This window comes from Falco cherrug, chromosome Z (genome assembly GCF_023634085.1).
Source record: "Falco cherrug isolate bFalChe1 chromosome Z, bFalChe1.pri, whole genome shotgun sequence".
In the NCBI taxonomy this organism is placed as follows: domain Eukaryota; kingdom Metazoa; phylum Chordata; class Aves; order Falconiformes; family Falconidae; genus Falco; species Falco cherrug.
Genome location: NC_073720.1, coordinates 84,953,665 through 84,979,918, shown reverse-complemented (window position 1 = coordinate 84,979,918; position 26,254 = coordinate 84,953,665). Strand labels below are relative to the sequence as shown.

General features: G+C 42.0%; 1 protein-coding gene across 2 annotated transcripts; it reads right to left on the bottom strand.

The window, feature by feature from the left end:
- Positions 1 to 706: 706 nt before the first annotated feature.
- On the bottom strand, positions 707 to 22,727 carry MELK (maternal embryonic leucine zipper kinase). 2 transcript variants are annotated; one of them, XM_014284439.3, is made up of 16 exons: positions 22,346 to 22,727; positions 21,960 to 22,045; positions 21,380 to 21,496; positions 20,699 to 20,842; positions 19,152 to 19,220; positions 17,920 to 18,012; positions 16,668 to 16,775; positions 13,572 to 13,640; positions 12,926 to 13,024; positions 11,863 to 11,949; positions 10,454 to 10,582; positions 6,958 to 7,153; positions 4,957 to 5,041; positions 4,351 to 4,516; positions 2,190 to 2,293; positions 707 to 1,108 (listed from the first exon to the last, which is right to left on the bottom strand). In XM_014284439.3, exons 1-16 carry the CDS (start codon positions 22,407 to 22,409, stop codon positions 949 to 951), a joined length of 1,776 nt encoding a protein of 591 aa, XP_014139914.1. In that variant the 5' UTR covers positions 22,410 to 22,727; the 3' UTR covers positions 707 to 948. The 2 variants fall into 2 exon arrangements, with proteins under 2 accessions (XP_014139914.1, XP_027668947.1); XM_027813146.2 differs by lacking the exon at positions 13,572 to 13,640 and having other exon boundaries at positions 22,346 to 22,725.
- Between the last annotated feature and the right edge of the window lie 3,527 nt (positions 22,728 to 26,254).

Here is a 26,254-nt window from a genome sequence, read left to right as displayed (position 1 = left end):
ACCCGTTACGTGATGGAGCCCGGCTGCCCTGGGATGGCTGAGCCTGCCTGCCCGTGGGGAGTGGGGGAGCAATTCCTTGCTTTCGTGGCTTTTGCTTTACCTATTAAATTGTTCTTACCTCAACCCTTGAGTTTTACATTCCTTTCCAATGCTCCTTCCACTCCTCTGGGGGGGGGGGGGACGGGGAAGGGGGAGGTAGTGAGCAAGCAGCTGCATGGTGCTGGGTTGCTGGCCCCAACTCATGTGTATACTTATTAGTTCCATATATTTCTCATGCCCAAGTTCTGCACTGTTAAAGGTGCTGCTCTGAACTGCATGTAGACAGGGTTACAAATGCCTTCTCCCTTCACAACAGTTCAAAGGTGCTACTGTTCTTGACACAATGATCTCATGAGCACTTAACACAAGAGCATCAGAAAGTACATACACTTTTTAAGTGTCACCAAGGCTTAGTAATGAGATGCAGTTATGTTTTATATGGGATCATAGTTTAAATCCTAGCAATCTTGACTTCAGAGTTATTAAAGACAGTCCCATTTTGTACAACATTGAGTATGTAGTGTAACTCTTGGAAACACAGCTGTGACTTAGTTAATGATCTCAATAAATCCTACTTAAGCAGAGACAAGAAGAGAATTATGCAAATGACTTTCTGTACCACATGTACTTGATAACTGTACAAAATAAACTTCAGCACAAACACCAATACTTTAATCCATGTACATGTAAAATATGCAGGAGACAGGGAAAAACTTACATAACATCTCCATTATTGTAAAACTTGTAATAAACGTTCTGTAAATAAAAGTTAAAAACAAGGAAGATTAGTTTTGCAGCATTCATAGCTGTATTTGGAAAATCTTTTACTTTTCTGAACAGACCTTTCTAAAATATTTGACTAAAACTTTGGTGCAAACCTGCTACTTTCTCAGTACATACATCAGCCCATCACAGCTGGCAGCTAGATAAGATGCCTTCCAATACTCTCTTGTAGACACAGGCATCACCTTTAAGCCGTTGTTGCCGGAGACCTGTTACTCCGAGTTTACTCAGTATGCATACTTCTAACTCAAACTTGACAGACAGTGTTTCACATTTCAGGCAATAACTGTACAAAACAAAGAACATAATTATTGAACTGTTTAATGTTCAGTAATTGATTTATATATATAAAATAGAAGTAATTTAATGTTTTGTAATTCAGTTTTGAGTTAAAGGCACTTGACAGAAATTGCCCCATTGCTATTCAGAATATTGGGAAGCCACCCAGAATTTAGTGGACTAAAAGCTGTGAATATTTTAGCCCTAGAACACTCTTATGCTCAAGTACCCATGTGTAGCACCAACAGCCTACCCAACCACAGGCACCACCCCCAGCCACAGATCCCCATTCTCAGAGCTGGAAGGACGGAGATGTTCTCACTTTCATTACAGCTCAGCTGGTGTGAAAAGTGGAAAAACTGAATGCAAAGTTTAAATCATTAAAATTGGAGAAGGTTCTTCTATACAATTCAGTATCCTTCCAGACTTTGAGCTTGGAAATGTAGCACAGGTTGAAGTATACCCTGACAATCTACAATGACTCCCATTTAATTGGTCAAGAACTTTAGATAAAATGCATATTCTTGAGCACATTTCTTTCATGCACTGGGAAATTAGAAAACTGACATAAAGCTTTGATCAGAACTAGGAACCAATCCTATTCTCAGTAACTTAGTCTAGTTAGTAAATTCTACAAATTAAAGTAATCCACATAATGCGTGTGGATTCCGTGCAGTTTTGAAAATATATGAATCTTTTTGCTAAATGCTTATGTCTTATCTGCCAAAAAGAAGGATTAAAAGGTATCCAACATGTCACAAAGTTGTCCAGTTCGGTCATGTGACTGCACCCTAACCAACCTTTTGTATTTACAGTTTCACAAGAGAGACAAAATTCAGCTCAGCCTAAGGGCTACCTAACTATTATCAATTCATCTCTATCAACGAGCTCTGTTAGAGCTCATTTAACACTGTTCTGCATTGTGTGTACAAGTTTTATTGCACACATTCATTTAGTGGCCCGTACACTTTACAGAAAGTTGCTGCAATTTACAGAGCAGGGCTCAGAAAGTAAGTTTACATACTCTGCTTTATCAAGGATTGGAATACTGACTAGACAAATACAAGCTGAAGTCATTTTACACTTACCCCTTTTGAACATATTCCACATGATTCTTTGTAAGCGCAGTGATTATTTCACTCAACAGTTGGTCTGGATTCAGTAGCTGAGTGGTGGTAACATTACTGCATGCCTAAAAGTAGTCAGCTCATTAAAAAAAATTGTTCTTCTAAAACTGAAGACATCATGAAAAATTTTCATCAAGAACAGCTAAAATGCTTCAGTTTCCCAATATTATCATAATCAACACATTGTCATAACAACAGGAACACTAAACAACAACTGCTGGACAATTAATATTAAAGCATGCCCAATCATAAAATCCAAAGTAGCAGTGATGGGCCAGGACAGCACAGAGGCAAGAGAAATCTTGCACGTAGCCAGAGGCGATTCCTGGAAAGGACTGCAGAAGGCAGCCTCACAGCTGTGCTTGGAGCACCCTACAGCATGCTCCACCTCTAGAAGATTGCCTACAGTGTGTTGCCCAGCTGTGAGTCAGCACTTTGATGCCACAGAACACACGTGACACCATGTGTCTTGTGCTAGATGCTAAAGCATCACTCTGCTTAAAGAAAAAAGGTAACTATTTCTAAGTTTACTGTTATAGAGGTTTTGTATGACACCTAATATTGGGTGAGTCTGTTCCATCTAGTAAGCGTCTTCTTGAACAGCTTTCAGACATCCCTGTGTAACGGGAGAAAGTGTATGCCAACTGTATAATATGCCACAAAGGCTCTATGTGGCTTCTGAAGTCACAGAAGCAGGTGAGAGAAGACAAGACCATAAAATAGCTTAAGAAATGAATGTAGGTTGAGGATCCAAAGTCAGAGTAAAAGATTGGTTCTTACAGTTCTTTTTCAGCCTAAAGCATATGCAGCTCCTTGCAACAACTGCTGTAACACTGAGATAAAGTTCTGTCTTCCCCTATCGTGCTCCAGTGTACCTAGACATGCATCAGTAATTTTGCATACACTATGGACAAGGGAGACTGATGCAGAAGGATAAAAGCTTTTTGAGACAGAAGATCTAGCTTTTGTTTCCAATTGCTTAGGTTCCTGAATTATTTGCAGTCTGGACTCCTGTCTGATGAGTTGGTCAGGTTTGGAGCCCAACATACGTCCTGAACTTGTAAGACTGAAAACCTTTCCTCTGACAAAAGCCCCTGAGAAAAGCTTCCAACTGGAATACAGTAGCTGAATTCCATTTACACTGGCTGCAAAACACAGAGTGGTCCTTTTACTGACAGACAGCTCTTACTGTACAGTAGGTGTCCTAACAGCCACAGCTCCAGCAGCCAGTCAGCTGAAGGTATACATCACTCATTTCTATGGAACCATTTATGCCTTATAACAGCCTTGTCTCGTTCATGTTGATCATGTCTTTCCAACGTGTTACCTACAGATTCAAGTATAAATTCCTTCTTGTGTAACTGTTAAAGTATTATTTAGTTGCTTCTGAGCCATCCGTACAATTCTGTTCACGACACTGGTATTATATTATGCCAATGCCATTTGATGCATATTCCACAAAGCTAATCCCAACCTCGTCACTCTACTCTGGCAGTTAAAAATTATTAATTTTTAAGTGCTGTGCCATGCATTGAGGAACTGCTACTTAGACAAAAATAAGTAGCCAACTGGCTCAGATGCAGTGACATCAAAACAATGCTGACAGTGTTCAGAAATTTTTTCATAAGGTGTAGTTATTTAGGCTTTAAGTTTAATCTCAGGTTCTCTTGACAACTAAAGACTATCATGGAACAGACATATCACTCCTGGACCACAGAAACCTAAGCCAGGAACGTTATCAAAGTAATATACGTATATTATTTTTTTTTTAGTGTGAGAGCTAGCAGTATCTCAATACAAATAACAAGATCAAAAATTTTCATCTAGGGTTCCTTAAACCAACCTGCTTCCCTCACATTTGGTTTAGATGGGATATGAAAAGCAATAACCAAACTCCTCCCTTGATCTGCTGGTGACTTGTCTGAGCCCAGATTAACATGACATCTCTTGGTGATAACTGGGACATCATCATGTTAACAGAGATGCAGTAAGAGCAACTGCCCCTCACTATAGAATGCAGGCAAGTCAGATCACAGAAGTTTTCACAGAGCATTTCTAAGGGTGTTTGATGTTTTCAATAATTATACTTCTTTCCATGTTAGACTTTTTCCAGAAACCATACCTTCACTTTCCTCGGGCAATCTCTAGTGAATAGTTTCTTTTTGTTTGGTGTAAGCATATTGGTCATTCTATCTAGGCCTCTTTCAAGATTTTCAAGTAGTTTGGCTTTCCTCTTCTTTTGTCTGGTAACCATCTGAGTTAAGTCGGGATCCAACTCCCCTGAACACCTGTTACATGAACAAATTAACCTGTTATTTTTCCTCAGTGAGAAATTAGTCATTTCAGGTACATCACTAAAATATTAACAGACCTGACAGAATGGAGAAAACCAAAGCAAGTGCAGCGCTTTATGAGAGTTTCTGTTGGGAATTCAGTTGAGATTTAAACCCAGAAATGTAAATAGAAACTGCAGCTCTATGGGGAACTAGAATAAGAAGGAACTTACATTATGAAAAATAGGAATATATTCTGAAAAGTCAAGTCACATAGTTTTAAAACTTCTCTGCCTTCACTGTTTTCTAGTGAATGTAGAAAGAGGTTTTAGCAAGTTTTCTACCAAAAGAATGAAAACAACATCTTGCTGTTGTAACAAGGCTTCCCAGGCAGTACATGGATTAAGGTTGTCCTGCTCCAAGTCAGAAATGCACACGAATAACTGGACGTTTACCTTCTTTCTGTAAGAGCCTCAGCTGCTGACAATTCGTCTGTGTTTGTGGGTTTCTTAGTTGCGGTGACTACAGGGAGTGGATTCTCTGAAAGAAAGCCAAAGCAGGTATGTTTTTGCATAACTGATTTTCTTTTCTTCAGCAAGGATTTCTCATTATTAGCAATTTATTTCTAAAACCAGCCCTCTTTTCTATCTTAGGTCTGTATCTTCAGAATGAAAAAATAAGTTTTTAATATAACAACAATACTACCCCTACTCTGCAAATTAAAACTGTGACTGATTTCCCCAGGGCTCTACAAATCAAGCCTTAGAGCAACCAATCCAGTTCAATATTAGAAATTTGGAAAGGAAAAGGATTAGATTTGCATTCTTGCTTTGCCACTGGTCCCAGAATAAATACTGAGCAATTTACTGTGTTGAATAGTTGTGTTACTCACCAAGCCATTTCCCTTGTATGAAGGGTGTAAATTTATATAGCTATGTTTAATAATACACACTATATAATAGCCTAAAAAGTTCTATTACCCACACATTGACAGAGGTCTGTGGAGCATAGTTTGAATGTGCACAAGCAAACACCAAGTGAGACAGCCAGAAAATGAGTTGTTACAATTAAACCCAACTTTAACACTTGAAACTTCAGCTCCCTACAGAACTGCACCTGGCCCTAGACAATGATGACTTCAAAATTTCCAGTGGATACTTCCACATTTTTTTTTTCTCTGTGAAAGCATTAATACTACCCTTCCTGAATCAAAAGTCTTTCAATGAAACAAAAAGTTAGCTTTTAGTTGTTCAATCCTCGGAAATATCTCACTAACATGAGCTGAAACAGTGTTCCTGCATTTCCTATTTCATAAAAAGGACCTACTTTTGCTTTTTAAACTTACCACAAAGTCTAACTTCACAAGTCTGCAAAGTACCATATACAATCTTAAGACAAAAACCAGACTCATATAAACAACTAGTCTTTATAGTGCACTTCATTAAATCCTTTACAAAGGATGTCATTGAACAACAGTATGCCCAAGATGCCTTTAGCTTGAATCAGCCTGCAAAGACTGAACTGCTACCAAACAATGTCCCTCAGTACCTGGAACGACAGGCTGAGGGAGCTGGGGTTGTTCAGCCTGGAGAAAGCTCCAGGGACACCTTATAGGAGCCTTCTAGTACCTAAAGCAGTCAGCAGTAAAACTGGAGAGGTACTTCTTACCAGGCCATGCACTGATAGGACAAGGGGGAATGGCTATAAACTGAGAGAGGGTAGATTTAGATAACTTATTAGGAAGAAATTCCTCACTGTAAGAGTGGCAAGGCATGGGAAGAGGTTGCCCAGAGAAGCTGTGGATGCCTCATACCTGGAAGCCTTCAAGGCCAGATTGGACAGGGCTGTGAGCAATCTGGTCTAGTGGGAATTATCCCTACTCATGGCAGCCGGGTGGGAACTAGATGGTCTTTAAGGTCCCTTCCAACCCAAACCATTCTGTGATTTTTACTGCCACACTAGATTGTTACTGTGAAAGTGCCCATATGCTACCATGAGAAATTCAAAAGTTAGATTTCTCTTAGAGGCAGCAATAATAGCACACTTGACTAAAAGCATATCTTTATTTTCACTTGAGGTAATAACAAAGAAAAAACGGTGAGTAAATTGTGTTCAACCTTCATGGAAGAGTGGAACCAGATACAAGTTTTAGGAACACAGCACTGGACTCCATGTCATATGTGCCAAAAGGCATGTACACGCAATACTGTAAGTAGCAATGACTTCAGTAATTAATGTACAGTTAACATGTCCTTTTAACTCATAATTTAAAATTACCTCTTGCAGCACCTTACTAGATTGTACTAGAATGACCAGGCTTGCCAGTACAGCAAAAAAAGTTAAGTCTTCCCGAAACAGATGTCTCAGATACACAAATATCATGTTCATATTTGAATTTACAATAATTCCTAAGCAACATATGTGTTCTAAGTTTTCATTAGTTACAATCAACATACCTTTGAAGGCAGGTGTGGTTTGTACTTGTATCTCAATTTGACTCTTTGCAGGAAGTGCAAAGGGCATTTCATTTCTTGAAGCTGACTCTGGACTAACATTCTCTTTGTTTTTATGCTTCTCTGGTGCCCCTTTTCTTGTCACTGAAGTTGACGTTGTGAATTTTGTATCATCCAGTTGAGCATCATGCCTTGAATGCTACAAGAGATGTAACAAAAAAAAGACATCCTTTGCTGTATTCTGATCACATTCAGGAATGTTACAGACAAGGAAATTCTAGAACTGAAGCAGGTTAAAAATACAATACAATGCTTGCCTTTTGAGCAAAATAGTTAAAAACTCTTCAATACTATATTTTGATATCTCTAATCTGCTATATATCGCCATAATTTGCTAATAAACATCTCATGTCATTTGCCATTTATTTATATTTCCTTCTAAATTCTTCAGCTTGCACATTTAAGACTATTCCTCCCCAGCTCATCTAAACACAGCTAAGATTTTTCATTTAGTTTATCTGTATAATTTTAATTGCTTCATTGGATTTTCTTGTTCAATACAGACAGGCTGAACCTCTTTAAAAACTTGCCAAGCTCTAGCCTAGATCCAAGATCTTGTTTGCTGTACCTTAACTTTTTTCCATCAGTTTTAAAACTCTCATTGCCTCATTTACTTATTCCCTAGATGCTGGTTTTATGCAAATCAAATGTCAAAGCTCAAGTTCTCATCAAATGAATCATGACTTACAGTTAGAGAAAGCCATAATTTATGTTCAGCTATATATTTAAAGCATTTCTTCACCCAGTTTGTAACTCCCCTTGGCCAGGGTCCACCAAACATTTAAATATGTAATAAGTTTTATGTACAATTAGAATAAGATTTTTTGGATTAAGAACAGTGGGTTTTTTTAAGGATTTAGTATTTGTTCTTCAAGCACCTGCTGTGTTCTGCAAGTATTTAGAACAATTTCTTCTAATGCAGATTCTTCAAACAGTGAAGCTGAATCAGAAAACTCCAAATACATGTGGCATTTCACTGCAGTCTGGCCTATCTTCATATCTAATGTTTTTTTCAGACTGAAAAGAAAAATTCAGTTGAGATTTCACTGCACAATTAAAAGTAAGACTTTGTCAGAAAAGTGTCACTGAGATCTAAATCTTATTTCTTTCTAAGTTTCTAATTATGGCTAACAGCTAATGGAAGATACCATGCTGGTGACCTAAGTTTTATCATATGACTAATCATTTGTATCAAAAGCAGATGTGAACTTATTCTTGAAGCACCATTATCAAGTCATCTGTCATGACCTGTGTCAAGAAAAGAAGCAATTCACAAGAGATATCTGCCTTTGATTTTGAAACTTAGACCATAACCTCTTTTTACTGAAAGCCAAATAAGCTGGAAAGAACCCAAGAAAAGAATGCAGTAAAGTCTGAAAGGGAGGCTGGATAAAGGTAAACAAGTTACATCCAAAACGTATGATTATGCAATCTTCAAGAGTACTTGAACTAACATTCAGCACCCTCCATCTAATTGCTACCTGTGAAAAATGTTGTAATTTATTAAATCACAGGGTTCATAACTTCAGCCCAGATTGTATGCAGTCTGAGCCGTGAAGGTTAGCAATCAGATGTATATCACAGTATCCCAAATTTTGAACACCTTTTGTTATTGTCAAGAAACCCTCTGCAAGCACCCATTTCATACAATTTGGTGAAATTGCATACAGTTATTTTAAATCATGAGTTCATTTTAGGAAGCTAAGTTCTGCTGGTAGCTAAGTTTCTCGGCCCATGATCAAGGATATTGCAATGATCAGATCTCTCATTACTACTGGAATAGAAACAGACCTTCCTAGTATGCCATCTGATCTGCTATGATGACTTACTAAAAAGCCCTTACCAGAGGGCTGCTAGCTACAGCCAAGAAGCTAACAGGCTGATACTGCATTTGAACTCACATTCCATTACAATACAAATGCCTGAATACAATTTGTCAGCTGCTGTGCTCCAGATGAAACTCATGCCATGGTGAATTTTTTTGAATATCCTATCCTTCTACATGAAGCTGCTTGAAATAAGGCAGCATTATGTACAAACTTGTGCCACTAAATTCAGAAACTGGCTAAGCTGAATGTTCTGTTTGCTTGCTCGTGTTCACATTAGACCCGCTCTAGCCAGAGAGCTTTGCCAGTTGGGTATTTCAGCAAATTCAGTTGATGTTCACTCACAGTATCTACATGCAGGTAAGTTGTGTCCCGAGTGCTGTAGGGTGACTAAGGGATTGTTGTGTTGTGTAGACATGATTTTCAATCACATACAAAGGCATAATGCAAATGTTAAATAGTAGCATTAGCCAGATAAATTTATCTGGGACTCCACTAGACATGAAGTAATTCATAGCATCAGCACTACTGAACCTAGAGATCCTCCACCTTATCACAGTGTAGAACACTAACCCACCACAATCATGGAAATCACATTATGCACATTCAGCAACACTTATGATTCATGATATGATATCCAGCACTGGCAATCTTAGAATTCTCCTCACCTGTATTTCAAAGCAGTTGTACGAGTGAACTGAAATGATTTACATGCAATTGAGTCAAACAAGAAAATATTTGAGTGCTTGCCTCTATGCAGAGAACAGCACATTCAGATAGCTAGTTAACAATTTTACACAGATATCTACAGTTCAAGGGGGAATGGATAACAGGAAGGTGTGCAGTTTTACTGAATGCTTTTGAGTTTGTCAAACAGACAAGTATCATTGACATCACATGTAGCTGCATATTATATATGACATTGCAAGGAATTTAGCAACTTTAGACAAGTTCTGAAATACTCCATTTGCACTTTGCTACCAAAGCAGAGGAACAGAAATTACTCTAAGATACACAAAACCACCTGAGAATCAAATTCATCAGAAAAACATCAGCAATGTGTTTGCTTTATTCAAAATTAGGAGCCCTCTCTGGGAGTGGGTATTTCTGCTTTGACCACTGGCTTATGTAGTGTCCATGTCATCCCAAAGTAGGCTGCCCAGGTGGCATGCCAGGATGTTTCAGAAGACTTTCCTTGCTAATCCATATTAAATGCAACCAGCTAGGTACAAAAATACTTAAGAGACAAACACGAAAGAGCACAGCAAGGAGTTGGGCATCACACAGAAAGATCTAGAATGATCATGTAGGCCAGACAATGGGCAATTTTAGTACGTTTACATGAGTAGCCAAGGGGAGATTCTGCATCATGCTTATAAAGCACCATGTTGTCCCAGACAGTTATTCTAGTAATATCAATCCATAGAAGCAGCCCAACTTGCTAAAACATGTTAATAAGGAGACTGAACTGTTTAATGACCAAGACTATGGCTGACTGCACTCATGCTCTCTTACTGATTTTTAGGGCACTAGCCTGTTTTCCCAGGCAGAGTTTTTTTAATGCAGAGCAGCATTTTAATCAGTATGTCATCCTGTTGAATTTGAAAACTTACCTTGAAGCCTACTGGTTGCATTGTACTGGCATGCCCCATTAGATATGGAGCCCTTAAGCTAATAGGCTTGCCACGAGCCTTCTTGGATTGAAGCAAGAGATACGTTGCGGACATTTCATCATATTTCCACTGTGGGAGGGACGACAGGGACGAAAAAAAGAGCATTTTAATCTCCTCAGTGAAAACATTGTAAGTACAAAGCAAGCTCGACCTTTGGAAAATTTCTACATTTCAGGTTTTTCTACCTGATGTGCATCCCTGATGTTTGATCACCCTAAGTGTAATTTCAGACTTCAGTTGAATCACAGTTTGAGATCAAGAAATGAATGGCAAAGCTATGAATTTGCTTTAGCCAATATTTCAACCAAAGTCTCAATTTTTTTGGAAGTCGTCTGCTCCCTCCCCGCCCCCCATTCCTCCTCAAGTGACACCAACTTTTTGCATGACTTTCAGCAACTCTGCTTCTGTAAGGAACAGCGGTACAATGCTTGACAGGTTTGCAGCATAGTACGGTTAGTCTGAAATAGCTATAAGGGATTGTAAGTCCTCCAGTAAAGGACTATGCAAACTCCACAAACCCATTTGGAAGGACTTTTCCCCATATAGACAGATTACTCAGATTATTTCCTAGAACTGAAGAACAAGTAGCATTAGCTCTACAAATCCATCTTAAGTACTGCAAGCATTTAAAAAAAATCTGTTTCTACTACAGGTACATGGAAAACCTAAAAGTTTTTTTCCAAAGCAAAGAACTATGTCAATGCTATTACGTAGAAAGAAGCAAAAAAATTCAATTTCAAGGGAGAATTTTCAGACTCAGGTCAAAACATGACATGTACTCCAGCTTTAAGTCTCTTCTATAGCCTGCAATGTCATTGCTAACATTTGTACAGTTCTTGCAGTGGTAGCCCATTCAACTTCTGTCATTTGTATTCAAAACTGACAAACACATTCACTTCTGTAAAAACTAAACAGTAACTCCAAAAAGATGATTTTTATAGTCTGGGTGATGCTCTGGTATTTTTCTCTTAACTCTATTTTTCCCCTTAATTATTGAGCCATTTCAAAGCAAAGAGTTAACCCAGCAAATGGCATCTGTTGTTCAGCTATAAATTTTTTTAAGTCTATTTTGACTTTAAGAGATTCAGAAGGTTTTTTTAGCATGGTGGGAAGTTACAGTAAGGTTGCGGAAACATCAAGAGCACAATTAAAGGAGAAAAATAAGAAAAACCCAACAAATTCAAACTTCAGAACTATAGATATAAGGTATAGCTAGATTCTGGAGTTCTGCAAGGGCTCCTTAAATCTGAAGAGTATTAAGAAGTGTCATACTTGAGACTAGTCTGATAATACAGTAAGTTTATTTACTGTATTAGTGTTCAATTAAAGTACCGATGCATACTTCTTACCTCTGATATTAAATCCAATATAGTCTCCTTGCTTTGTTTATAAAACACAGAAAGCTCTGCTATACACTCTTCATCAAGTTGTACCAGCTGCAAGAACATAATGGATATTGAAGCATGAGGCTCTCAAGTTGTCTCATATCATATATTGTTTCACAATAGTGAAATGCAGTGTGCAGAGTCAATAACAAACCATGATTTTAAATTTTAGACTTGTGTTTTACATGGTTAGAACCACGTTGTAGGGAACAGACCAAGAAAGTCATACAACTTCAACAACTTCCCAGTCTGGCCACTTCTTGGCGAGAGCCTGTGAATTCAAAGAAGAAAGCCTGACAAGGTGATTTTTTTTTTTACTAGAACGGAAGCTACACTTCCATCTCTCCATAAATATTCAGTTACCAGACACGCACTTCTTTTCCAGAGCCAGTTAGAACTGATGCTGCAGGCACGCCAACGCTGCTGTTTAGCTAGTGAAATAGTGACATCAGGTGGCCAATGGGAAGCATTGGCTGCAAACATGCAGGAACTTCTCAGTACTTACTGCCTCATTTTCCCCCCCCCCCCGCTCTGCATACTACCTTAGTATCTATCTATCTCTATCTACTACACAAGAGTAGTGATAGAGAGACAGGACAAATACCTTCAGTGAGGTCAAATTGACATTAGCAATTTTCAGTGAGGACTAAATACAAGATAAACCATAACCATGTCTACCACACTCTCCAGAACATTTGCCTTTTGCACTTTAAAGCATTGACCAAGCAGCCTGGAGAATAAACAGGTCATCCACGTGCGGAAATATTTCACATTTTGATGAGAATTCAGTTATTTTGCTAATTGGCCATCAGCTGCAGAATACAACAAAAAGACATTTGGAATTCTTCCTCAAGAGAAACAGAGAAAAGAACACCATCTTGACAGCAAGAAGAATCAGAAACAAACCATGGCCATCTCAAAGTTCATCTTTAGAGAAATGTCTTCACACCCTCATACTATAAGAACATTAGTATGCCAGTAAAGATGACATTAAGTACTCTAGTGTTCATCCAACAAGTGCACTTACCGGGTAGTCAGTTTGCCACTTAACAGAACGAGAATAACCTTCCATGAGCCAGGGGTGATGTAACAGCTGCTTAACCGTAATGCGCTTCTTTGGGTCCACCTAGTGGGGAACAAAACCGCAGCTGAAATCCTTGGGACGAGCTGACAGAACAATTTGCATTCTACTCAGAATGTTAGGGTGGTTACAAGCCAAAGTGGAAACCAACGCTGTTTCATAGCTTTGCCAAAAGGATGGTCAAACACGTGAGCTGCAAAGAGCAGTTCCAGAATCTGTTACAATAATTGTTCCAGGAATGTTTAGCATTGGCTAGATGGCCTAAGTGTGGCCCAAATGCATGTACAGTACATTTAGCTTCATTTATTTTTATTATTCATTAGCTGTTGTTTCTATAGCAAAATCAAAAACACCCAAATGCAGGCTGCTTGAAGACTTTGTTTAATCACCTAAACTTTGCTTTAATTTCTATACCAAATCCTTCTTCTCAAAGAATTTTCAGCAGAAGAAAAATTATTCTTTTCTTAAAAAAATTGTAAGAATTAAAGTCCTTGTTTAAACATTGCATAGCTTTTAAGTATTTCATTGATGCAGTGTTCTGACCTGTACAACAGTACTTTATAGGCCTATTGAATAGAAGCAACACCTATACCTGAAGCATCTGGTTAAGTAGCAGCATACTGCTAGGAGAGAGCCAGTCTGGAATATTGTATTGTCCGTTCTGCAGAAAAGAGGATTTAGAACAAACCTTGAACAGCCAGCTCAACAGGAATTGCTAAAATACTTGGACGATAGTAACATCTGTATTCAGTCAAAAAGAACAGCAGGCACACGCAAACTTAGCTTTAAGAATGACTCAACTAAATTTAATGGTAGTAATAAACCCCAGCTGTATTAGTAATGAAAATGCCATTGCCTAAACTATCAGCTGCAGTTTTCACCCACCCAGCTTGTGTGACATTTCCATCTTGGTCCACTTGGGCAGCTAACCCGCTCTTTAGCGGCAGCACTGTTTCCTCATATCAACTCAATACTGAGGTTTCAGAAATAAACATGTTGGAGTATGAATGTCAAGAGTAGCACTTTGAAATGTGAATATGCCTTGAAATCCCTCCTTTGTAGAACAAAAATAAACCATTATCAACATTAAGCTATTCTTTTTCTTTTTCCTTTCTTACATGTTACATCTAGTACCAGAGTTTTGATCTCTGTTCATACTGCAGACAGCAAAAAGGTTACAGATCTAACAGATAAGTTTTTCAATTAAGTTATTTACTTTTAAAATTTTTGATTAGAAGAAAATGGAAAACAGCTTTCAGACTTGAGATACAACAACAGTAGCTAAAAAACAAACCAGATTCACCATCAAGGATCATTTACTTCTCCATGGAGGAAAAAACCCAAAGAGTAAAGATCCATTGTGAAATAACATCACTATCCTTCTGCCATGGAAGACTTCCTTCTGCAAACAAACGCTTCCATAACAAAACAGTTGGTATTATATGCAACACGTGTTTAAGCAGAGTATGTATAGCTTTCCCATCACAGGTTACAGCACTGAAGTTCCATCTTTACAGACACTGCTAATAAGATACTTATAAATAGTTTGTAGCCTGTTTCACAATGCAGCTTTACTCCGAAACTAAGCCAAGTCAAATAACACATGTAATCTGCATTTTATTTTTATATAGTGCTACAAGACAAGGAAAAAAAAATTAGCACCTCCTTGACTGAGGGCAGGGCTAGAAGGAAAAAATAGATTGCAATAGCTACAAAATGCATTAATATCACTAGAAATAAGTTTGGAGGGTTTTTGGTTTGGGTTAGGTTTTTTGTTGTTGTGCTTTTTGTGGAGTTTGGGGTTTTTGTTTTGGTTTTTTTTTTTTTTTACAAGAGTCACATCGCATGCTTGATTTTTCATTTAAAAAGTAAAAACATTTATTCAAGTATTCCCAAATGAATAGATGTGGAACATTCTGGGCAGGTCATATGATCCTAATTAGATTCAAGCAGCAGATTATTACATTGACTTGGAACAATAGTTCTGAGTCAAGATTACAGTAAGTTTCAGGACCTATAATGTGTGAAATTGAATTCCACAATAGTGTGTAAGTGTCTTCATTTCAAGCAATTTTCAGTTCACAACCACATAAAATTGAAACAAATTTAAAGTGGAAATTGCAAGCCTGCATCTTGACACCTGTGATGTTACTGGTCTTCAACCCCATCCAGATGGAGCTGTAAAACCTGGTTGTCTCAGTTCACTCAGAGTTTCACTGGCCAACATTCTGTCAGTCATATAGCTCAGCTGTTATTTCCTGTGCATGTCAGTCAGCTGTAACTATGCAGAAATCATTTTTGATGATCTTAAGATCTCCATTCCACATCTAAGCTCTCTGCTTAAGTTGCAACTACTGACAAGTTTAGGGGCATTAATACCTTACACAGATCATTTACCAGGTTCTGCATCTTGGTGTAATGACCAGCATAAAGGATTTTCTGTCATCCTACAAAAGATGCATATAAATGGGCAAGTTCTCAATGTATACTAACTATATGGATAAACAACACAGTTCACACCACAAGAAGAGAGGGAAAAGTAGCTCAAGTCTGACTGATGACCTGTAACATCAATTTTACTGATAACTTGCCAATGCTTGCTAACATTATCTGGACAACATTTTAGTCTCATTGTTTAGTTTCAGGTAGCCAAGGAGCAAGGAGTTGGACTCAGTGATCTTTATGGGTCCTTTCCAAGGTGGGAGATCCTGTGATTATGCAAGTAGGAAAGCCATATCATTTTAATGGTGATTCATGTGAATATAAAAGTAAAAAAAGGTAGTAGTGGTGCTTAAGTCTTTACAACAAATTAAACTAAGCTCACTGCAGATCTCCTGTCAAGGTATTCAAGTCAATTCCAATTTCAGACTGAAAAGCTCTGCCATTTGAGGAAATAACCCTGCACTTTATAGAGCTCTGACTGTTCTGCACCCCTGCACAGACCAGCTGTAGCCCTTCAACACCTTGAGGAGGTTTTTGGGGTTTTTTTGTTTGACAGACTCTGGGCGAGAGAAGGAAAAAGAGGTAGAGGAAGGAAAAGCCCTTAATGCAACACAGCAGCTCCTCACTCCACTCGCTTACTGGAAGCTTTATTGACATAAGTTTTGTGGCAGCTTGGAAGTGGTTGGTACAGGTGTGTGTATGAAGAGGAACACCAGCCATTTAGCTGCACAAGTCAAACAGAACCAATTACTGAATGACATGACTTACTATTTATTCAACTTTTTCTGTTATTATGGTGTCTTACATTTCCTTCTCTTTTTGGAGGAGGAAAGCATAATAGCAGATGCAGAATCCAGCTTTTTCTGGAAATGAGAACAGCTAACATTTCAAAACATTCATTTTGGTAAATCAAGTGACAGACTTGCAATTCCATCCCATACAACAGTGAGAAGCCAGATAAAGGCTCAGATAAAAACCTCCAGTCCACCAGCAAGAAAATGTTTCTCCTGAAACTCAATTTCCTATCATATTACAGGACCAAGCTAGAGTACTGCAAAGGCCCACCAAAGAGGGCAACAATATCCAAAATAGCAGTAGGAAAAGTAGCAAAGCATAACAAAATTCTGCAGATATGCCTTTTTACTCCAGGCATAGCTCACCAGGTTCTGCCATCAGAAAAGAAAAGGCCTCTCATAATGCTTAGCAATATCTGTTCCCAGTGTATTCTAGCACCAGCAATACCTACCAGTACCCTCCTGTAGACAGACACGATGGTATTATCACCAGCAGCATCAAAGGGGTGAACGCCACACAGTAGAGTATACAGCAGTACTCCCATGCTCCAAACATCTACCTAAAAAAAAGATATAGAAGTGAGTGGCAAAAGAAGTTTTAGGGCTTAGATCATTTTGGCAAAGCCCACATACAACTCATGAAAAGTAGGCTCCTTTATTCTCGACAGAACTCTTTCTATGCCAAGTGAAAGCATACAGCCCAAATTCAATTTTTAATTCACTCAAGCTAGAGCACTTGTTAAACCAATATCCTCTCCTTTGGTTGCCAAATTGCTGCATTACCTTCAACCTACAAGGATTTCACTGGCAAAAATGAAATAAGCCTCATCACAAGGGATTTTATATGGTAATGTATTACTGATTACAAGAGCTCTCACCAGTTACAATCAACTTTAAAGCCCTACTGCTTCTTCTCTGGATAGGCATGACAAGGTCCATGTGCCTTGTACCACCTTGTACTGGTATTTCCATTTAGACATAAAGAAAAAGGAGGCTTGGAAAGCACTGGACTTTACAGAATTCAAAACTAAAAAAAAGAAAGCAGGAGTTAAAGGCCAAGGACAGTGGCGTGAAGGTATGCAAAAGGAAAAAAACCTGATGTCATTTAACAGCAGAGCTGTTCAGGAAGTTTGAGGGGGATTGTAGTTACAGCATTTTGGATCGATTGAGAAAGGCAGGTCCTGGTGTTCTGGACACGGAATCCAAGCTGAATAAACACATTCTTTCTTCTCTCAAATTTTATTACATTGTGAGGTACAAAGAACAGGTTTTCCTACATGAATTTCAAGCTAAAGACAGGCCTGGTAAAGCATACAAGATACTGAGACCACACAAAGACCTGCAACAAGAGCTGGATAAACCAAAAGAACAAATTGTTGCTTGAAAGAACATGCAGTAGAAGGGAGGAGTTCAAGTTACTGTGTTGTAGGGCACTAGAACATGGAGCAGCAAATGGAGACAGCAAAAGATTAGTCAGAGACAAAATAGCCAGCTACATGATCCATGGCCAAGGGCACCATGTGCTGTTTCAGGCTGTGACCATTGAGGTTAGTTGCATAGCTTCTGAGAACTACCTAAGGTGATATTACCAAGCAGTATTCGAGAGCAAAACCAAGTCAGCCTATATGAACTTCACCCTCTTTAAATACATGAAGTTGGAGGTGGGGGGCATGGGGATGACCCTAACAAAACTGTGCTACTTACCTCTGAGCCAATATATGGTTTGCCCTGAATCACCTCTGGTGCTGCATAAGCTGGGCTTCCACAGCGTGCATGCAGGGGTTTATCAAGGCCACCCTAGAATAACAAAAAAAAAATCACACAGAAGCATTGGCTTTAATGCAGTTTAAGTCTTCTTTGGCATATTAGAGGCCTCAGAGGATTCATTTTCCTCTGCTGTGCATATACATTCAACTTATATTTTGCTTTGTTGCAATAAGAGCTTCACTAGGTAAAAATTGTGTGAGGCCATGAGTATCCTCTAAACATTTAGATCCCAAGCTGTTCATTCATCCATTATCCTAAACAGTCTTTCCACAGCTCCTTCTCCAATAAGAATACTTCCCTTTGAGACTGCAAAGAGAGATGGAACTTTGGAAGAAGTGATCAAAGAACTACTGGCAGGAGGCTAGCTTGTTATTTATACCAATATTTAAAGCAATAACTTTGTGAAGAACCACTAAAAATGCTTTCTTATTAAAACCACGTTAGTACTTTGCCTGGGCTTTGTCCTAATATCAGAATAGGGTGACATTATACCGTCAATATGATGGTATAATTGTCTATCACCTGTAAGATGTTCCTTCTAACCCGAGTCAAATAAAATGATCTGAAGACAAGTAGCTGACATTCAATCAGTAAGACTTTCTTCCCATTAGTTTGCTTTCTAACAGCGACTACCTCGCATATTAAAAGCTGACAAATATAAAGGGCTCTCAGGAACTAATTTTAAAACCATGAAACAACTCAGCACAAGCATATGGAACCAGAGGATTTTTAAATGGAACTGGAATAAACTATTTGATTCTGTCCATGATATCCACACACATACAAGTCTTTTTTCAAAAGAAGACATACCCACTGAAACTTAACAGGGAAAAAATGCACACCAGAATAAGCTTTGTATTACAGGCCTTTATATGTGACAGCAGATCATATACATATAGGACGATCTCTGCCTTAGATTTTGGTAAAAGATATAAAAGTATAAGAAGAAAACGACCCAACAGTCTAGTCATAACATGCAGTTACCTGCTCTCTCATGCATTTAAGGCCTTACCAAGTAATTAGCCATCAGATGACAGCTTGGATGCAAACAGCCTGAATTTAGGGTCTGTGGGCAAGTCTCTGCATTACACTCTGAAGTCAGATATCATTTTGTATGTGTGTGCAGCAGCTGATTTAGCTCTGCTCTGGAAAGCAACCAATACTCTTACCTTTGGTTTTGCACAAAGTCCAAAGTCTGTCAGCTTCAAATTATGTTCCTCATCAACCAGTACATTTTCCTGATAAAAGAGAAAATGGTCATGAATGCTTCTATAACCTAAGTGTCCAAGAAATTATGCTTTCCCTCCCCTTACTTTTTCCTATCATTAGCAGCTAGAATCTACCGAAAGCTCTCCTCTGGAGCTTTTGAATGGTTGCAGATGAGGACATCCCATACTCCGGATGGGGAATACTAATTCCTATCTGCTGAGAGGGGCCTGGGAAGGACAGGAGGGATGTCACACAGCAAGCTGAGCAAGAGGCAGCAGTCTGTCCTGGCAGAAGAGGTGGCCATCAATATCAAGGCCTGTATGAGAAGAAGCACAGCTAGGAGACTGGAAGTTATTCCTAGTCCTCTGCTTAGCACAGCTATTATAGAGTGCCTAGTTTCTGTCCCCCAGTACAGTAAAGACAAACTGAGGTAAGCTCAGTGGACAGCTATCCGTCTGCTCAGGGTGCTGGAGCACTTGCACAATGAGGAGAGGCTGAGGGAGACATGTTTGTTCAGCCTTTATATGAGAAAGCTTCAGTAGAAACTTATAATAACTACGAGGGCAGGAAGACTCTCTCCACAGCAGCAGCAGGATAATCACAGACAACAGGCATGCAAGAGACACTCAAAGGGGATATCAGGAAAAGCCCTTCTCCTTATAAGGACAGTGAAGAGCAGAACAGATTGCCCAGAGAGATTGCACTGTCTCATCCTTGGGACAGGTCAAAGATGTGACTGGATAAAGACCCAGGAAGCTTGGTCTGACACTGCTTTAGCAGGAGATTCAAGCAGAAGCCTCTAGAAGTCACTTCCCACCCAAGTTATTACATGACCCTATGAATCTGCCAGCTCTCCAGCTACAAGCCAACTCCTTCCACAAACCTTTGGAGACAAAGGTTTCATGAGCTGCATAGGAAAATGCTGGTGCACTAAGAATTTGCTTTTCTCAGAGCATCCCTAAAAATGTTAATTCCTAACCCCTTCAAGAAGAAATGCACTCAAGTCTTCCATTCCCTAAACCTATGCTTAAACTCTGCAATGACAGCAAAGCTACAGGATGGGTCCCATAACATGCATCTCCCCCACCATCCTCTGTCTAGCCATGCTTGTTTAAACCATCAGTGTCACTTTTCCCTTTGGGGATGAAAACAGAATCGTTTTGTAGGAGAGCAGCACCATGAAGACTCTCCAGATACAAACTGGAATAACAGGGATAGAAAAACACCTAAGGAACATTTAAAGTCAGATCCATGTCTCTGCTCCACTCCCAGCTAGGGCATGTTGTTCTGCTCTTTCAGAGAAAGCTCCTTTCTCAGGTATAGCCGCATCCAGCTCAGCTGAGGAATGCACTAGCGTGTAGAAACAATGCTCTTTTAGAAGACATTTGCTAGATAAAGAGCTCTAAGCACAAGAGAAAGGAGAAGGCATAACTTACTCCAGCTCCCAAAGAAATAAAAGTGGGTGATCATTATTATTTATGCAAATCTGATTCCTATTCATACTTACTGGTTTGACATCCCTGTGGGCATATCCCTGACTGTGAACATAAGCAATTGCTGAAACAATCTGCCGAAAAAATGCTCGACTTCTCTCTTCAGAAAGACGGCATTTGGAGGTTACATAACTATATAGCTCTCCTCCAGAACAGTACTGCATGAAGACAGGAAGAAAAGAATGTATTTAGAACACAGCAATGAAATCAAAACAACAGCAGCACTGGACAGCAACTAGAGGATGCTAGTCCACTCCCTCTGCTTTATTGCAGTAGTGCCCAAGCATGCCCTGGGTCAGCACTGCAGCACACCAAACATACTGAAAAGTCAGACTGTTGCCTGACATGTTGCAACAGATGCATCACGTTATCATCACAGGCAATACAAATTGCCAAGGAGGTGACAAACACACAGGAGTTCTGGGGTCCTGTGTGTCCTGCTGGTGCTATTTTAAAACAGCTGAAGTGCAAGGTAGGAATTAGAGTTATTCTACTCACTGTACAACAGTGAGGAGCAGCTTTTAGAAGAAAAGAAACCATGGAACACATTACAAGCTTAATTCTTAAACGAAAGTATCTTGAACATGGTCATCATTGAGATGTAACCATTCTTTAAAAAGTTATTTAAGTTGTTGTCATCTACTACTACAGCTAAACCCAGGAACCTTCACCACTGTAGAAACACCACTTCTTACCTCTAAGACCAGGAATATATTCTTGGATGTCTCTATCACATGATACAACCGGCAAATATGCTGGTGACTTAAGTTTTTCATGGCATCAATTTCTAGTTTGATGGAAGACAAGCTATCCTAAAAGACCACAACAGCAAGCTATGAAATTACCAACTCTTTTGACAGCCTTTACTTCACAGTAAACATCAGACTACTGCTCAACACAGTTTCGCAGCATGTAGCTGAGAGCATACAGCTCAACTGCTCAAATTCAATGCAGCAACAGCTCTGCCGTTACCCCCCTGCAATTCTGCTGTACCGATCAGCAAAACCAGAGGGGTAGATGTAAAATAGTATTCTCATCAGCATTCTCTTTGAATTCCTGTCATAATCTTTAGCTTCCTCAACTTCACAGCCAGCAAGCGTTGCACTCCCCATAAAAGGGTGCAAGATCTGTGGTCTTCTGTTACAATTCTTTCAAGTCTACAGCATTCATCAATAGTCAACAGGACAAGCAGGCACTTTGACGTGCTGCATCCCTGTGTTCCTGCCACAAGAACAACAGAAGATTCTGCCAACTTTTAAGTATCTTTCAGCTTACCCCTAGAGCAAGTTTGTCCATGATCTTTATTGCAACTTTTTCACCAGTGAGGAGGTGTCGCGCAAGTTTTACCTTTGCGAACCCACCTAGAATTAAAAGAAAAAACAAAAAAACCAAAAGAGATGTTTACAGCTCAGAGTGATGACATGCTTTCTTGCCTGTAATATCACAGTTATGCTGGACTACATAGCATGCACAGTGTACAGCGTCTTCATTCGAGGAAGAAGTGATCACTGCCACCAACTTCCCACTGCATTTTCAGAATTCCATCCCCCAAAACGCATGCAACAGCCTATAGATTTTGCAGTAAGTTATTCTAGAAAGGCTCAGAGAAACACTGAAGCAGTTAAACAGATTGCACACAGGCATTCACAGATTATGCTTACCAGATCCAATTGTTTCGTATAAATCGTAGTACTGGAGAACTTCCTGATAGTCAGCTGAAGCCATTCTGGGACGAAAACGGGCAGTGCAATTCTTTTCAGCACCTGCAAGGAGAAAGCGTAGCCAGTGTCCACACGCCTCCACTCAGAGCAGACCCACAGGAACCGAAAGCACAGCTGTTGCAGCTCCGGTGCTGCACAACCAGCAATAAAGTCACCGGGCAAGTAAGCCCGGACGCCCGCAGGCTGAGGGCACAAGGCGCTGGCCTCTTTCAGGGGCTCCTGGCTAACGCCGGGCAGCGAGAGCGGGCTCCGCCACAGCCTCCTCCGCAGGGCAGCGACCGGGACCCCCGAGGATGCTGCAGCGGCCGCTTCCTCCCGCGGGCTGCGCCTGGGAGGCAGCGCAGGGAAGAGGCAGCAGGGAGCACTGCGCTCACGACGACATCAGCACAGCTCCGCTGCGGGCCGGAGTCCCCTCGACACCAACGCACCGACGAGACGCCAGCCAGCTGGGACGAGAACCCAAGGCAAGAGCAGCACTCACTGAGCCGGGTGCTGCCGTTTAAATCTCGCTGCCACGGCGGCCCGCCTCCGGCCGGGGCGGCCCAGCGGCCAATCACCGCGCAGGGCGTCACCGGAGAGGCGGGAGCGCGCAGTGCATGACGGGAGGGAGGTGGGGCGGGGCGGAGCTGGGCGGGCGGGCGCCGCTATGGCGGGAGAGTCTCCGCTGCCGTCTCGTTGCCCACGGCCCGGTCCCGACAGAGACGGGAGCCAGCGCGCGCTCCCGTCGGGAAGGCTGCCGCCTCCTCCAGCCCGCGGGGAGCGGCGCGGGACGGGCGCCGCCGGGTCTGCCGGCGCGCACAAGGTGGCCGCTCCGGGGAGACTACGCTTCCCAGCATGCTCCGCGGCCCCTCCGTGTTGTGCGGCCCGGCCCCCGGCCCGGGACCGCCCTGCCCCGGGCACCGCGGGGCGCGGGCATCCCCCGGCTGCTGCTCCGCGTTGCAGCAGCCCGGGGCAGGGGGGGAGGCCCTCAGAGATGCAGGCTTTGCTCTGGTACGGCGGGCATAACGCGCCACAAGCAAATAAAGGGGGGGATATCCCCCCAGCTTTGGTGTAGCATCTTACTTCTATAAACTGCTTCTCCCCTGGAACCCTCTCTGACATATTAAAGCTGTCCAGAGCAAAGAGAAAGACCCACATTTCCAAGAGTAAGGTTCAGGTCTCTCCAGAATAAAAAAAAAGGTGTTTCAGGGAGAGACGGTAGGGCCGTTCCCTTTCGGCAAAGCAAATGTGTTTTGCTTTCCTGGAGCTGTCTCTTCCAGGTAGGGTGTCACCTTGTGTATCAGCCAATTAGCAGCTCCTTGCCTCCCGGTTACTACAGTCTCCTGTTACAAACCCCATGGATTAATTTCAATGTCATGTTCTCAGCCATTCCCTGCGGGACTCACACACTAAAGACAAGGAATGATCAGGTTGGCGTGCAGCTCATCACTGATGCGGACTAAACCAAGGCAGGATACCATGGTGCTGAGGGTTAACCCCGGGCAGGCTGCAAAGCTACACACAGCTGCTTGTTTGGGTGGGGGAAGAAAAAAGGGAGAGTAAAAGCGAGCAGCTTGGTGACTCAAGATGAAAACTGTTTCATCATATGCAAAGAGGAAGTGGAAGAGGACAGACTAAAACAAATACTCGTTTTTATTTCACTTGGGTGAATAAATAAAAACAAAGCAAGCAATCTGAAGGCAAGGGGCAAGCACCTACCACCACGTAAGGGAGATTTATGCCCAACCAGCTGCCAAGCAAAAGTGGGATAACCTCTGGAACCTTCAACTTACCCATTAGTGATGTGGATGAAGGCACTGGGCACACCCCCAGCAAGTTTGCTGATGATACAAAATGGGGAGAAGTGGCTGCCATGGCATGCAGAATCAGACTCCAAAGTCTTACAAGATTGTATTATAGCTATGTTTATTCAGCGCTGGGCAGCACCGGGGGTAGTCCCACCAGTCGTGCACGCTAAGGGCAACAACTTGCCTCCATGTATATAATCAAATGCTGCATATACGTAAGAGTTCCAAATACACCTATACTTATTCATAACCTAGCCCCACTTCATATTAAAATTAGCTCCAATAAGTTATTTTCATAAGTCCCTCCCAGCTGCCCTTGCCTCTTGGTGGGGGTCTTGGGGATGAAGGCTTGGTAGTCTCCCTCACTCGGAACTTTTTTGTGTGTCTGAATCAGACACACTAGACAGCTGCACTGCTCTTCAGCCAGACCTGGCCAGGCTGGGTGGTTGGGTGCAGAGGAACCTCATGAAGGTCAGCCAAGGCAAGTGTGCAGTCCCACACCTGGGGAGGAGCAGCCCTGTGCACCAGCACAAGCTGGGGCTGACGGGCTTGGAGGCAGCTCTGCAGAGAAGGGCCTGGAAGTGCTGGTGGGCAGCAAGATGCCCATGGGCCACCAGTGTGATCTTGGTGCCAGCTGTCTCTTGCTCTCAGTTGTTCCTGCCATTCACTGTGTGTTTCCCCTCCTGGCCAGGCCACCAGGCAGAATGTGAGGATACAGAGCTACTAGTGGAGAAGGAAATTGCAAGGACCTGGTGGGCCAAGGAGCCCACTGATGGGGTAGCGGTAATGAGCACCTCCCTGGCTGGGGATCTTGGCCATGGGGCTGGCAGGGAGACTGGCATGAACCAGTGCATCAGCCATCACAGGGGGTGGCACAGACTCGTGCTGATCAGGGTGCTGTGGCTGTGATCCCTCCAGATCCTGCTTGCAACTGCTGTGCTACTGGCTCTGGAGGGCAAGGAGGAGGAGGACCCCTGCCCTGGGAGACTGCTGGCTGTGCTGCTGGAGCTGTGTGCAGAGCTGATGTGTGATGCTCTGCACACTGGCACCACCTGAGCAGCCGGACCTGCCTCCTTGCCCTGCAGGACACACCAAACCCTGTGTCGTGGCCCCAAGGTGCCAGCTGCTCTGCTGGGCTGCAAAACCAAGAGGAAAGGTGCAGGAAAGATTTTGCTTGCCCTGCCCTCTCCAGGGACATCCCAGCCTGAATGGGTGCATGCTTTCTGCAACGCTTCCATTTCCTGGGGCAGGGGATGGGCGGCAGTGGCCCACAGCTCCAGTGGGTGTACTGCCTGTGAAGCCTGAAGCAGCAGCCAAGTGCTGTGTCAGGGCAGTGAGAGGAACGCTTGGGATGGCAGCCCAGGAAGGAACCGGGCATCCTGCAGGCCAGAAACAGAGGCCTTGGCACAGCTGGCCTGCCTGTGTCTCCCTGCCATTGATAAGATGACTGTGGAACTTCACATGCGTTTGAGCTCTTCATCCCCCTCCTGCCTGGCCCTGCTGTCCACCGGTTCCCCAGGGGAGCTCTGTTGGGGGGCCCCCCACGCACCTCTGCAGAGCCTTGCCACCCCCCCAGACAGCTGTAGGGGCCACATCAGGTCCTGCATGTGCCCCTGGGAAGCCCTGCTGTCCACTAAGGCCCCCAGGCACTAGCGCCCCCCCCCAAGGCTCCCAGACGTGACCCTGTGGAGCCTTGCTCTTCCCCAGACAGGACCCTGTGGAGCCTTGCTGATCCGTAGACAGCTGGAGGGGCTCTGCTGGGCCACACACGGAGCCCCGAGTGTGACAGAACATTTCCCACCCTGGGCCACTCTGCACCTCAGGGATCCATGTTAGCCTTGGCCTCTGTGTAATGAATTGGGCAGTAAAGCATCTCTTGACCATACCAGCAAATCTTGCACAGCTGAAGGAGAGGAAACTGTGCTAGCTGTACCAGAAACAATCCTTTATCTGCACAATAACAACACCTGATAGCCTTGGGGCAGTCCTTAGCTGGAATAGGACAATAGAAACTTAGAAACTGTTATGACTCTTTTTTTTTGTTATCAACCCTGTTTTGAAC

Bases quoted from the DNA above. Each gene is read 5' to 3' on its own strand.
- MELK (XM_014284439.3), bottom strand. From the start codon at position 22,409: ATGGCTTCAGCTGACTATCAGGAAGTTCTCCAGTACTACGATTTATAC. The intron at 22,046-22,345 runs GTAAGCATAATC...TTTTAATTCTAG, and splicing joins ATACGAAACAATTGGATCTG to GTGGGTTCGCAAAGGTAAAA. The intron at 10,583-11,862 runs GTAAGAAGTATG...TCCCTCCCACAG, and splicing joins TATTGGATTTAATATCAGAG to TGGAAATATGATGAAATGTC.